Source organism: Pseudorasbora parva, chromosome 9 (assembly GCF_024679245.1).
Source record: "Pseudorasbora parva isolate DD20220531a chromosome 9, ASM2467924v1, whole genome shotgun sequence".
In the NCBI taxonomy this organism is placed as follows: domain Eukaryota; kingdom Metazoa; phylum Chordata; class Actinopteri; order Cypriniformes; family Gobionidae; genus Pseudorasbora; species Pseudorasbora parva.
The window spans coordinates 34,784,130-34,797,489 of record NC_090180.1 but is presented as its reverse complement, the minus strand read 5'-3'; the positions used below and the strand labels follow the sequence as shown (position 1 = coordinate 34,797,489).

General features: G+C 35.1%; 1 protein-coding gene across 5 annotated transcripts in view; it reads left to right on the top strand.

Moving 5' to 3' along the window:
• myo9b (myosin IXb) overlaps positions 1-13,360 on the top strand; it is a 37,263-nt gene that overhangs the window by 10,905 nt on the left and 12,998 nt on the right. For 4 of the 5 annotated variants that reach the window (XM_067452374.1, XM_067452376.1, XM_067452373.1 and 1 more), the window contains exons 3-20: positions 4,419-4,513; positions 4,769-4,831; positions 4,938-5,037; positions 5,354-5,454; positions 7,116-7,239; positions 7,871-7,960; positions 8,205-8,321; positions 8,849-8,983; positions 9,088-9,209; positions 9,759-9,900; positions 10,024-10,219; positions 10,293-10,368; positions 10,508-10,600; positions 10,771-10,878; positions 11,048-11,087; positions 12,642-12,764; positions 12,995-13,075; positions 13,161-13,271. In XM_067452374.1, coding sequence (XP_067308475.1) covers positions 4,419-4,513; positions 4,769-4,831; positions 4,938-5,037; positions 5,354-5,454; positions 7,116-7,239; positions 7,871-7,960; positions 8,205-8,321; positions 8,849-8,983; positions 9,088-9,209; positions 9,759-9,900; positions 10,024-10,219; positions 10,293-10,368; positions 10,508-10,600; positions 10,771-10,878; positions 11,048-11,087; positions 12,642-12,764; positions 12,995-13,075; positions 13,161-13,271 — 1,917 coding nt within the window. The remainder of the gene's footprint in view (positions 1-4,418; positions 4,514-4,768; positions 4,832-4,937; positions 5,038-5,353; positions 5,455-7,115; positions 7,240-7,870; positions 7,961-8,204; positions 8,322-8,848; positions 8,984-9,087; positions 9,210-9,758; positions 9,901-10,023; positions 10,220-10,292; positions 10,369-10,507; positions 10,601-10,770; positions 10,879-11,047; positions 11,088-12,641; positions 12,765-12,994; positions 13,076-13,160; positions 13,272-13,360) is intronic. The other variant, XM_067452375.1, reaches the window with a different exon arrangement.

Sequence of the window (13,360 nt, the reverse complement as noted above, 5' to 3'; positions counted from 1 at the left end):
TATTACTATTTGCTACTTGTCAATTAATATAATATTTATATGAACATATTATATGAATTCAAAGTGATTATAATTTATATAATATAAATATAATAATTAGCACCAAAAGATGCAACATTTTATTGCCAAAGTTTTTTCATTATAAACTGCTTTAATTTGGAACGTGAGATACAGGGGGTGTGGCTTTTTTGCATCTTTACTTGCAGCTGATTGGTCCAGTTTGGGTTAGCGATCTCTAACCCAGAATAAAACCTGCTCCAGAGCAGGTTAACCGTGTAAGTTGTAAGTGGTAAGTTGTAGTGTAAGTTACCATGGTGATGAACACCGCTAAAAACCAATCCACCTTCTTAAGCCCTTCTTAATCCACCTTGAGTTTGCTCAAACTAATCTCAAACATACCTGGGTAACAACTGAAACCAGCTTTGTGCAACAGGCCACAGATGTCACAAAATAGCAAGTTACTAAATAAAAATAACAATTTGTTTAACAACAACAGCTTGTCGCTGGGGCAGTACCCTTAAAAGAACAACGTTGTACCATTTTTACCACAAAAAGGTTCATAGTAGTACCTTAAGGTACGCATTTGTATTCAATGGTACTAATATGCACCTTTTAGGAGTAAAAAAGGTACAAAGATGTCCTTTTAAGGGTACTGCCCCAGCGACAAGCTAAAGGTACAATTTTGACACTCTTTTTTTCTGTGTGTAGAAAATTTTCAATTGGATACATTTTTTTTTTTTTTTTACAGTGCATGATAGGAATACCAGTATCAGAAAAGCTGAATAGATTTGAGGTTATATTGAACAAAGATGCACATCCAAGGCACTCTTCAAATTATTAAAAAGCCTTTATTTTACTGGCTATTTCATAGTAGAAAATTTAAAAGACACGGGGGGTGAAAAACAACCAACGAGTAGCGGCCCAAAAACTCTTCTTCAGGGTGTGCTTGACAGACAAACAATTTCCCCTTATGTGTTTTAGGTAATTTTATAATGTTGATATTTTCACTTTGATTTCTACAAGCTTAAATTGAGTACTAATCAGTCCCCCTAGTTTTTCGCAATTCCGCAATCGCTGAATACAACGCAAAATCAGCTAAATGTGGCATTTTTTTTGCGATCCTGCATAATTTGTCATTTTATCGCAAAATAATCACAAACAATTATTTAAAATCACAAAAAATAAATATCTAATTGAACTATCTCTTTTATTTATACCTGTAATGATTGTTTTCATGAGGATACAGTCGTTCACAGTTTTGTGAAAGCGAAAGTTAATCTTTCTCACCTGTTGTTGCATAAGTGCCAAGGACCGGTTTAATTGATTACTCAAGATGGATGACTGACCAAATAAGTATGATATGCCCGATAACACTAAAAAATAGTTAATAAAAGAGCTGTATACCACAAACTCAATTAGCTACTGACACACGGACCTATGCAGACTGGCTGAGGATTCTGTGTGTTTGCAGCCTGTCAGCGCTCTCGAGTGTACAGATCTGTTAATGCCCTTGAACAATCAAAATCAAATACACCCATGATTATGCCTAATTGTCCGTCTTGGCAGTGTCTTGAGTGAATAGGTTTGGGACGTGTGACAGTATTGGGTCTGTGTATTACTGTAGGCAGTAATCTTTAAAGTGAAAGCACCCTAATATATAGCCCACAGGCTACCCATCAAATAACAACAACTGAAAAAAATAAACAGTAGTAAGACTTAATTTTAGACTTACACATTTTAGACTTAAATGTAAAAAATAAAAATAAAAACGACTTAAAAAAGCACTGTTTGTATCTGTATCTTTGTTGTAATTATTTGTCCTTATATCATTTGTTTATTAGTTCTTATTTTATTACTGACTGTTTTCTTGATTATTAATTTATTATTTGAGAACTTTTTATAATAGGCAATTGCGTATTGCTGTGATTTACTTTTCCCAGATATTTCCTACCCTAGGTGATCAAGTTATTAATGCTATATACACCAATGGGCTAGCCTTTTTTTGTAAGATACCAAAATAAACAAGATTTGTGCATTTTGTTTATTCTATTGTCATGTATGACTATTGTGCATCTAACATAATACATGAAAATATGATAATAATAATGATATTATGGTAAATGTGGTATTCTAATTATTATTATTATTTTAAACATTGCTAATTTTTTGCCTATTTCTGAAAATTGCCACCACAAAATTCAAAAGCCATTTTGATCACAAAAATCACAACAACAACAAAAAATCGCAAAATCCTGGAGGGACTGACTAATATAGAAATTACTTTTTTGAATTCCTAAACTAACTTTTTCATCTAGAAATTACATTTGTTTGTTTTTTTGTAGTATTTACTTTACTGTACATAATAATTTTTATTAGTGCCAAACTCTGACAAATATTTACTAAGAGGTAAATAATCTAGTTATCAATCGAGCTGCTTTTGAAGACACAAGCTCTTTATGAATATTTTGAATCATCAGCGAGAGCTGAGGTGAACAGACTTTCAATAGAGAAACAGAAATAAAAAAATAAAATAAAAATTAATTTGTAAGTCTTATGTGTTTGCAACGACATTAGTGTGGGTTAGTGATGATAGAATTTTTTTTTTGGGGGGGGGGGGGGGGGGTTGGGGGGGGGGGGGGGTAAACCAACTTTTCTGTTCTATTGTGTAGGAGCCATGGGCGTTGGCTTTGTCAGAATACCAGAACGAGTCGCCGAGTGGCAACATGTCGAGACAGGCTCTCTCAGGCCAGCTGATAAAAAACCATATCATTTTACAGATGTAAACTATTTTTACATTCTCTCTATTCAGGTGTATTATTAACTTTTTTCCTAAGTATTTTGTCTTCCTAAACAGTTTGAACATGAAGGTGGGACACGGAAACTATTTGTTTAAAAACAAGTTTACAACAGGATAAAATCTTGAATGGCTGCAATGGTACAGATCGTGTTGAAAGTATGCACTTGTTGAGAATCAATTGAGAGCAGTGTGAAAGCCTGTTGGTACATGTTACACATGTCAAAGTCCTTCTACAGAAAGTGTAGTTTTAAAAGATACAGTATGTAATGTATTGTACCATTACCTGCACAAATACAATTTCAAATAGGATTCCTAAAAAACTCCCCGTGTCTACAACATTTCTGGAAAAAGGAAAGAAAACAAGATGTCACAATATTTTGTACTGTTATTCACACACAGCTATCATAACTTCATAAGACTTATAAGTAATTTTGAGTACTTAAATGTTTTGTTTTTTAGTCAATTTTCAAAGGTTGGCCACAATTTGTTTTCATTGTATCAAAAAGAGTGGTTCAGAGAGTCTTCAAAACAATTTATTGTGTTTCACTCATACAAGTATAAAATTATGGTTTTCTGGTGAACTCTTAACTGGAACAGGAAGCATGGGTAAAATGACACACATATTTGCATTAACTACATCGACAAACTGTTCCAGTCAAGGCTGTAACAACCATAGACATTGAGGGGGACAAGTCCCCCCAAATAATTAGAAATTGCCAAATTGTCCACCTAATATTTGATATTCTTGATGCTGCTCTGCTGTGCTCCATTACACATCACTCTGTTTGTTGCTAAGAAGACAAAAGTACACATTTTTAGGCTGGTCTGCCTCATTTGTCTAACAGTGCTTGTCACTGTCAGAATGAGTGAGGTGGCCAATCAAATCAAAGAGGAGGGGCTTAATGTTTGTGCCTATTCCAACGCAACACTTTAGTTATAGCAGTGAAACAGTGCGTTGTTAGATGTAAGTAGCTAAACATTTAATATTTGACAACTGTTTTACGATAAAAAAAATTCAGCGACCAACAGTATTATCAAGTGATGCAAACTATTGACATTAAAAAAAATAATAATAATAATTGAAAATAGGACATTTAGGCCCTTGTAAAGCTGAATTTGACGAGACAAGAAACACTGTGCATTTTTACATATTAGATGAAAATAAGAGTGAATGATTGCATTTTAAAAAATCAAATAGCCTAATAGCCTACTTCATAACTACAATAGAACTGGAACTTTTAATCCTTTAATAATTTAATTCCTTTAAATAAAGGAATAACCTCTCCCCCATATATAAAAGAGTTCTGTGTTGCCCACTAATAAAAACTATTAAATTCTTGTAATCTGTCTGACAACCTTCTTTGTGTAGTTTGAGCAACCAATAATACTGATAATCTAATGGGAGTAATGGGAAACTGTTGTGTTGGCTGTGGTTTTAGAATCAAGGCTCTGTGTTTGACAAGATTTAAAGACTATAATTAAATTGAGTTTGATTAAGTTAGGCCACCATTTTTCCCAGTTGTCTGTCATCATTCGTGAACACCAGATATCAGTGTTTTTTGGGGGGGTTTGCTTCCTCAAAAATTTGCCTATCTGATACATTCCTCTTCTGTCTGCTCAGGCCTTCGGCAATGCTAAAACAGCATACAACAACAACTCGAGTCGCTTTGGAAAGTTCATTCAAGTGAATTATCTGGAGAGTGGCGTTGTGAGAGGGTGAGTCATCTGTGTACTTCTGTCCACCCACTTCACACACCAAAACACCCACAGCTGAACATGATATGTTTATTTATTCATGTAAAATACATTTTGAGCTGTTATGTTCATACTTTTCATTCCGGTTCAGATCCACCATATGACATTTTCTGATCTCATTCCAACTTTTCTCTACTCTTTTCAAAAAATTGTCAGAAAGACCAAAATCGCATTACAGAATTGATCTGAAATTCCTAATACTGTTTACTGTTTCAGGGCTGTGGTTGAGAAGTATTTACTAGAGAAATGCCGTCTCGTTTCCAGAGGGCAAACTGAAAGGTAAAAAAAGTGTTAGCTAGATCCATTTGACATAAATTGAAAGTGTAAATCAAAATATGTATCACACCAACTTGAATTCCATCCCTGTTGGTAATCTAACCTGCAGGAATTACCATGTTTTTTACTATCTATTGATTGGAGCCTCAGAAGAGGAGAGAGATGAGTTCAAGCTCCTGCGGCCCAAAGACTACCACTACCTCAAACAAGTAATTCTCAGAACAGCCATCACAAAGAATCAGTATTCCTTAATAAAGCCATTTCAGTTTTAACTAGCGTTCATGATGCTCTCAATTGTCTATGGGGCAACAATGAGATTAAATGGACAGCAAATGGAGACCTCATCTTGATTTCATCAGATTTTTGTTCTGAGAAAAGGACCATTATTTGTCCTGAGAATGATCAGGCTGTTCTGTCCATTTTAATTTGCATATCTGTTTATTCATACTTAACTGTATGTAAACAATTGTCTTATGTTTTTTTTCTTCCATTAATTGTTCATTCTTCTATGTTTACACCTCACAGGAAATACCAATTTTGGAGGATCAAGAAGAAATGAAACATGAATTCAGGAGACTTCATCAGGCCATGGAGATGGTTGGTTTTCTTCCTCCGACCAAAAAGCAGTAAGTGTGATATATATTTACAAGTAAAAATATATATTTTTAAAGGTGCACTATGTAATATGTTTGCACATTCTGATAGCATTTATCTTAGCCCACTAAGCCCAGTTCATTCACTATGGTACCAAACAGAGATCAAGTTAGAAGCAACCAAACACCTCCATGTTTTCCCTATTTAAATACAGTTACACGAACAGAACAATCAAGTATGGTGAAACGAAATAAAACGTGGCGCTTTTCTAAGCGGATTAAAAAGGAGGACTAAAATGTATGGCGGAATAGCACTTCTGAGAGTACTTCGACCCAGCGCAGTAAAAAGTCACAACTAATATTCCACCGTCCCTGAAACATCCTCCCTCACATCTCCCCCTCCCCCCTATTGACAGAAATGAGAGAGGGAGGGGGAGATGTGAGGGAGGATTTTTCAGACATGACTTTTTATTCTGCCGAGTCGAAGTACTTTCAGAAGTGCTATTCCACCATCCTTTTTAATCCGCCACGTTTTATTTTGTTTCACCATACTTGCTCGTTCAGCTATCGGTGTAACTGTATTTAAATAGGGAAAACATGGAGGTGTTTGGTCGCTTCTAACTTGATCTCTGTTTGGCACCATAGTGAATGAACTGGGCTTAGTGGGCTAAGCCAAATGATATCATAATGTCACCGCGTGTCAGAGAGATTAAGTGCACGCACTCAGACGAGAGAGGTATGTATCAGCACGTCTTAGTTAAGGGAATAACATAATATGAAATTAAAATTATTAGTTTAATATGAAAAAGAGGTGAAGTATCCGTTTAATAATATTGGCTAAGTTAGTGCTGTTTTTTTAACTCTTAACTCTGCATAAGTCTTTAATAGTGATTACATTACAATAAATTATGCCTAATTACAAACATGATAACATTCATTAAAGGGATAGTTCACACAAAAATGAAATTTGATGTTTATCTGCTTACCCCCAGGGCATCCAAGATGTAGGTGTGTTTGTTTCTTCAGTAGAACACAAATTAAAGTTAAAAATCTTAATTTGTGTTCTACTGAAGAAACAAACACACCTACATCTTGGATGCCCTGGGGGTAAGCAGATAAACATCAAATTTCATTTTTGTGTGAACTATTTCTTTAACACACGTTTTATTTTTGGATTATGCCTAATCTTTAATTTTTATTTAGCCCTGCTAAAGCCATTACATTTACAATGAGCTCTACTGTACTTCAACAATTTCTCATAAATACCAGATATTTTTAAATTCAGAATACTTCCATGTAAATGTGTCTAATTAGGTTTGTCCTTGGGGGATAAAGTCATTGCTAAAAATGTGACATTTGTATGCATGACTAGCAAATGAAGAATTCTTCTCTGGTACAAGTCTGTGCCTGTCTCAGAGAGGGAAAATCGATCAAGACTTACAATATGCACATTGCACCGTTCACTTTTGGCCCTGACGTACAGAGTGCGAAAATGCAATGTTAGACCTGACACATTCAGATCATTATGAGCTGCCTTCCAAGGAACCACAACTAATAGTTTTTATACAATGCATATCATATTGCTTGACAAACATATCATGTAGCTTGGAAATGTATTATTGTTTGATGTACCTATCAAAGAAAATAAATATATTTTGAATTTAATATGGTCAACGGTTGATGGTCTTTTTCAGGATATTCTCTGTTCTCTCTGCCATTCTGTACCTGGGAAATGTGACATATGAGCAAAAAGATGTTGGCGAGGGTCTTAAAGTTGGGCCAAATCATGTCCTTTCAGCTGTCTCTGACCTTCTCAAGGTACCAGTGGCAACTTTAATATGCAACATAAAATCACCATAGGAGGCTGAACTTCTGTTTCTCCTACTTGGAAAGAATTACTTTAATAGAAATAATTAAAATTATACTTAAAGTTTTATGCTCAGTAGTAAACCTCACTCCCCAATTCTTTGGAAATGCTGTGCGATTGCATCTATTGATTAACTAGGACACCACCACTGCATGGCAAATAAATACATCATCATTTAAATCCAATTTGTCTTTATTGCTGTAATGTTTGATTACACTTTATTTAGATAGTCCATTTTAGACACACTGCTAACTATAAGTAATTGCAACTACATGTCAACTAACTCTCATTAGATTATTTGACTGTTAATAGACTGTTAGGTTTGGGTTAGGTGTTAGGGTTTAGTTTAGAATAAGTTGATATGTAGTTGCAAAGTTACTTATAGTCAGTAGAATGTATGTTAGGGACCATAAAAATAAAGTGTTTGCTGATATTAAGCAGACAGTCTACTTTTTTTATTCTAATAAGAGTTAGTTATCATGTACTGTAGTTCCAAAGTTACTTATAGTCAGTAGATTGTCTAAAGTTAACTGTTGAAATAGTGTTATCATTTGATTTCATATCATTGCTCTTAAATTACAGGTTAAAGTGGAGCTGCTTGTGGAAGCACTGACTACAAGGAAAGCAATGACTGCTAACGACACGCTAATTTTGCCTTACAGTCTCAGTGAGGTAACTTCAACTATAATGTGTTGAGTGCTGCAAATGATGACCTTTTTTTAACCTTTTCCTTCTGTACCTTTCATTCATTGACTAGTCATCTATTAAATGCATATCTGTCATACTTTATATGTGTAGTCAGCTGTTTGAAGAGGTTCCTTGCTTCTTTATCCTCTTCATTTGTACATTTGTCTCTCTTCATTTATGATCTCTAAGAATCTGCTGACCTCATGTTCAAACATTGTCATATCTTTAGGCCATCACTGCCCGAGACTCTATGGCCAAGTCTCTGTACAGTGCCCTGTTCGACTGGATTGTCCTGCGAATCAATCATTCTCTACTCAACAAGAGAGATTTGGAGGAGTCTGTCCCGGTATGAATCCTGTTAAGATAATTTTATGTATTTGTTTATATAAAATTGTATATACAATATACAGTCAAACCAAAAATTGTGTGTGTGTGTGTGTGTGTGGGTGTGTGTGTGTCTGTGTCTGTGTGTCTGTGTATATATACATGCACATACATATACACATGCATACATATACACATACATATAATTTAATTAAATATATTTTCAATATCAAAGATCAATATTTACATTTAAATTAATCTTTACATTTATATTGGGATTATTCCACGTTATTATAATATATTTTCTTTAATATAATGCAATTTTAAAATTTAATTTTTTAATATGTATAATATTCAATATTATTACCATTATTATAAAATAATTAAATACCTCATCTAATCTTTCCATTAATTTATTTATTTATTTAGTTTTTAGATATACTTGATTTGATTCATGCAGCTAAAAGCATCTGCTTTGGTGCCTGCAATAAAATGTGATGGTTTTATTACTAATATCATTGTATTTTCATTTCATTATGTTCCTCACAGTGCTTATCCATTGGTGTCCTGGACATATTTGGATTTGAGGATTTCAAGACCAACAGCTTTGAACAGTTCTGCATTAATTATGCTAATGAGCAACTACAGTATTACTGCAATCAGCGCATATTTACGCTTGAACAAGTGAGTTATGACATCTGAATTGTACTTTGACGTCTACTTTAATCATGGTGGACGGGAATGTTTTTATAGCATTGCATACACCTTATGCGTGCATTGTGTTTTAGGAGGAATACATGGCAGAGGGAATCACATGGCACACTGTTGACTACACTGACAACATTGGCTGCATCAGTCTCTTCAGTAAGAAACCCACTGGACTGTTTTATCTGCTTGACGAGGAGAGCAAGTGAGTTCAATCCCATAAAGCAGTGTTTTTCAATTCTAGACCTGGGCACCCATCTATCATAATGCTTTAGATGTCTCATATTAATTCAAACTGATTCAACTCATCAGCTTCTTAGTATGTTAAGTAGGGAGACATCTGAAGCATTCTGGGAGGTGTGTCCTGAGGACTGGAGTTGAGTAGCTCTGACATCGCTTTTACAACTAAAGTATGCGTTGTGATTTTTGAATTGTTACATCATTTTGTAATAGTATTAATTGTTATACTAAACATTTTCAATCTACTTTTCAACAATGGATTTATTTAAAATATTGGTTCCTCTTAATGAATAGAGACCCATACATTTTCATATGTATATATGGAAATATTGTTAAAAGCATATGCACACTGTGAAAATCCACCATAAAAAAGTATGTAATCTGATGATTCACTACTTCAACTGGATCTGGCAAACTATTTAGGATATATAATACAAATTGTGAATTTGAATCCTATCGCATGTGTAGTTTTTAGCAGTCCAGTAGTTAATATTCAGTTTTATGGCCTCTCTAGTTTTCCTCAAGCCACAGATAGCACTCTACTAGAGAAGTTAAAGCAGCAGCACCAGGACAACGCGTTCTTTGTGCAGACGCCAGTGCGGGAACCAGCCTTCGTCATTCGACATTTTGCTGGCAAGGTCAAATACCAGATAAAGGTAAAGGAACAGACCCTGAAACTAAACTTTCCCTTTGCACAAACATTTGGAGTGTAGTTGTTTTACAAATGATGTGTCAATGGTGGGAAAACAATACTGAGAAGCATTTGTGATGCCCTGTAGGACTTCAGAGAGAAGAACACAGACCACATGAGGCCAGATATTGTTGCATTGCTTCGTAGTAGTGAGTGCAGTTACCTGCGCCAGCTGATCGGGACTAATCCAGTGGCTGTGTTCAGATGGGGCATTCTCAGGGCCACGATACGCACACTGGCTGTGTTTAACGAGGCAGGACGCAACTGGGCGGAAAAACATCCAGGTAACGATCTACTAACACCTTTTTACTTACAGCTTACAGAAGTGGATTATCATTGATTTGTTTTCCCTATCAGATCGGATCAGGCGCTACTCCAGACTTTCTCTTGGGGAAATGAGGAGAAACAGCTCTGTAGTAGAGAGGCTAAAGGGGTAAATGGACTGGATCAGTTCCTGTAGATATGACTTTTTGATGGAACAATGGATTTGCGCCAAATGAAAGTGTTTGTTTTAAATTTAATCCATAAATATGGCAGTTCAACTGCTTATTATTGCAATTCGATCTCTACAGCCAGGCGTCTTTGATTGACTTTTCCTTTGATCGTTCTGAAGAGGGTCCACTCGAAGCATTTGAGGACATCTTTGCAACGTTTGAAAATAAGAAGTTAGTTTGCTTTCCTTTCTTTGGATTAAGAACCTAACTGATATTTTCTGTGAAATGGGTGATTGACTTGACTAATTTTAGCTGTTCACTACCTATTGTTTTTATTTTCTTATGTTTTTACTATTTATCTCCTTTCTAACTTTTTCTGATTTGGGGTTGGGGCGAATCAGGGAATTGCATGCCAAAGTTCTTCATTCCCTAAAGCAGTTTGGTGGTGAAGTTCCTCAGAAGTTGCGTCTGTCCACAATTTCTGTGAGGAAGTCTCGTCTCTTCTCTCAGTGAGTGGGCCACGTGTTCTGTGACCATCTGTCTGTGGCGGCACTACGGCTCTCTGTTTCTGCTTGTGCTTTTTAAATTGGGGAAAAATCAAATGGGATATTCTGCTCTGTTTTTTTCTTCCAAATTTTCTTTGTAATTAAATCTAAATGAATTGTTAATACTTTCTAGGAAGAATAGGCCAAACAGACACAAGCAACTAATTCCTAAGGTAAATTAATGCATCATTTCTTGTTGTGGTTTTTGCTTAGGCTATTTTACAGTCTAATACTTGAATGTAGCAGTGATGCTTTAAATCTTATCAAAAGTGACTGTTAAGACATTTACATTGTTATAAAGTTTTATGTCAAATAAATGTAACTTTTTTATTAATAATTTGTACATTTGTTAATAATTGATAATGTTGTCAACTTAGTGTTAAGTGTTAATGTAATAATACATGTTTCTTGAGTACCAAATCAGTATATTAGAATAACTTCTGAAAGATCATGTGACACTGAAGACTAGAGTAATGATGACCAAAGTATTTTATAATATAGAAAACAAATAGAAAACATTTGATTGAAACACAATAACACAAGAGGGATTAAATATATCTTCATATGCTTTTAGATTCTGGTTCTTATCAAAATTTTCTTTTGGTATCTTCATTTGAAAGGCTCTATTTGGTTCGATCCCAGAGATATAGAGATCTTTATGTGGCTCCATGATTAAACTGGGTGTGTTGTACACATTTTCAAATGTAATCCAGTTTCCCTTTTATCAAAATAATTGCGTACAACATTCAGTACCTCTCTGAGTGCTAAGATGTATTTTTCTGAAGTTTACATGTCTGTAACTCAAAAGGTATCTTAATAGAATTTATTTTAGAACCTTGATTATTAAAGGCTCTCTATGGTTTGGATGTCAATGTGATAAAGCAGTTACGATACTGCATATTTGAACTTTTGGTAGTTTCAGAAGCTGTTCACATGAACAAAATCCCTTCTTCCAAACATCCTGCTGAAACTGATTCTTATAAATACACTTTTGAGAGCAAATTAAGAGCAAATTAATGTGCTTCAGCTTGGCTATTTGAGTGGATTTTTGGCACTCCGAGAGGCATGTTATATGCAATTATTTTGATAGAGGGAAACAAGATATATTTCTAGTGAAGCAGCAGTGGATTCCAGTAGATTGGCATATTTATTGGATTGGATTGGAATTACAGAAGTAAACAGATTTAATTTATAGACCTAACAATCTCTGAGTAAAAAATAAAATAATTATGCTTTTAAAGTCATTTTTACCCCCCTGTAATTTAGCTCTGAATCAAAATGGTCATTTTGACCCCCCTCTGTAAAATAGTGGATTACTCAGTAAGTATACATCCATGACATTTAATATTTTGGCTTTCATCAATACTTATGTTTGTCTTTCTTCCTTCAGAAAAAAATATTAACAAAATAATTTGAGGCGGGGAATTTTGCAAAATTTGGTTGATTTGACATAGAATGACCCTGGTAGTATACGTTGCAAAAACACTCAAAATGTGTTTAGGGACATGAATATAAGAGACTTGGACTTTTTTTATACCTTGTTTTGTAACCATCTAAGAGTAAACCTCACAGCAACATGCTAACACTAAGCAGCTGCATAGCAACACCTTAGCAACCACCCAGAAAACCCTATCATTAAGGTGGTGAGTTGTACATGGGTGAGACCCACTTCAGGAAATGTTACAAAAGCGATTGCATTAAATGTTATTCTTTTGTTTTCTATACAGAATCTCATAGATTCACACTCTCTGAAGTTCATCATGAGCCTTACGCAGCACAACCGGGCGACCAGGTCCCTGCTCCATCTGCACACCAAGAAGAAACCTCCAAGCATCAGCGCTCAGTTCCAGGTTCAGTATTATTATTATCTGAGTGTGGAAAGCATATGCTCCTTCGTCATAGGGCTCAGGATTGTTTTTTTCCATCTCTGTGTGAAAGCCTCTTTTGTGGTACTTGTAAATGAGATAAAAGGCTCAGACCCCCTAAGCTGTAGGGAGGTTTTGATATGATTTGCAGGGGTTTAATGGATGCTGATGGACAAATCAATGAGTCACATGATTTTATGTCTTATACTGTCCAGGCATCTCTTAACAAGCTGTTAGAAACCCTGAGGAAAGCAGAGCCGTTCTTTGTCCGCTGTATCAGATCAAATGGAGATAAGGTATGGTGAAGAGCTATTGTACATTTCGTGATTAATCTATTGTACATTGGGTGATGGATCATGTTCTTTTAATATGTGTTTACAGAGGGAAATGCACTTTGATGATGCTCTAGTCCTTCAGCAGCTGAGGTACACAGGCATGCTACAAACGGTTCGGATTAGGAGATCTGGCTATGGAGCCAAATTCACCTTCAAGGTAATGTAATATGATTTTTTTTAAATTAATATGTATTAATTAGGACTGTCAATTTAATGGAGACACCCACAGGTAAATAATGAGGTAAA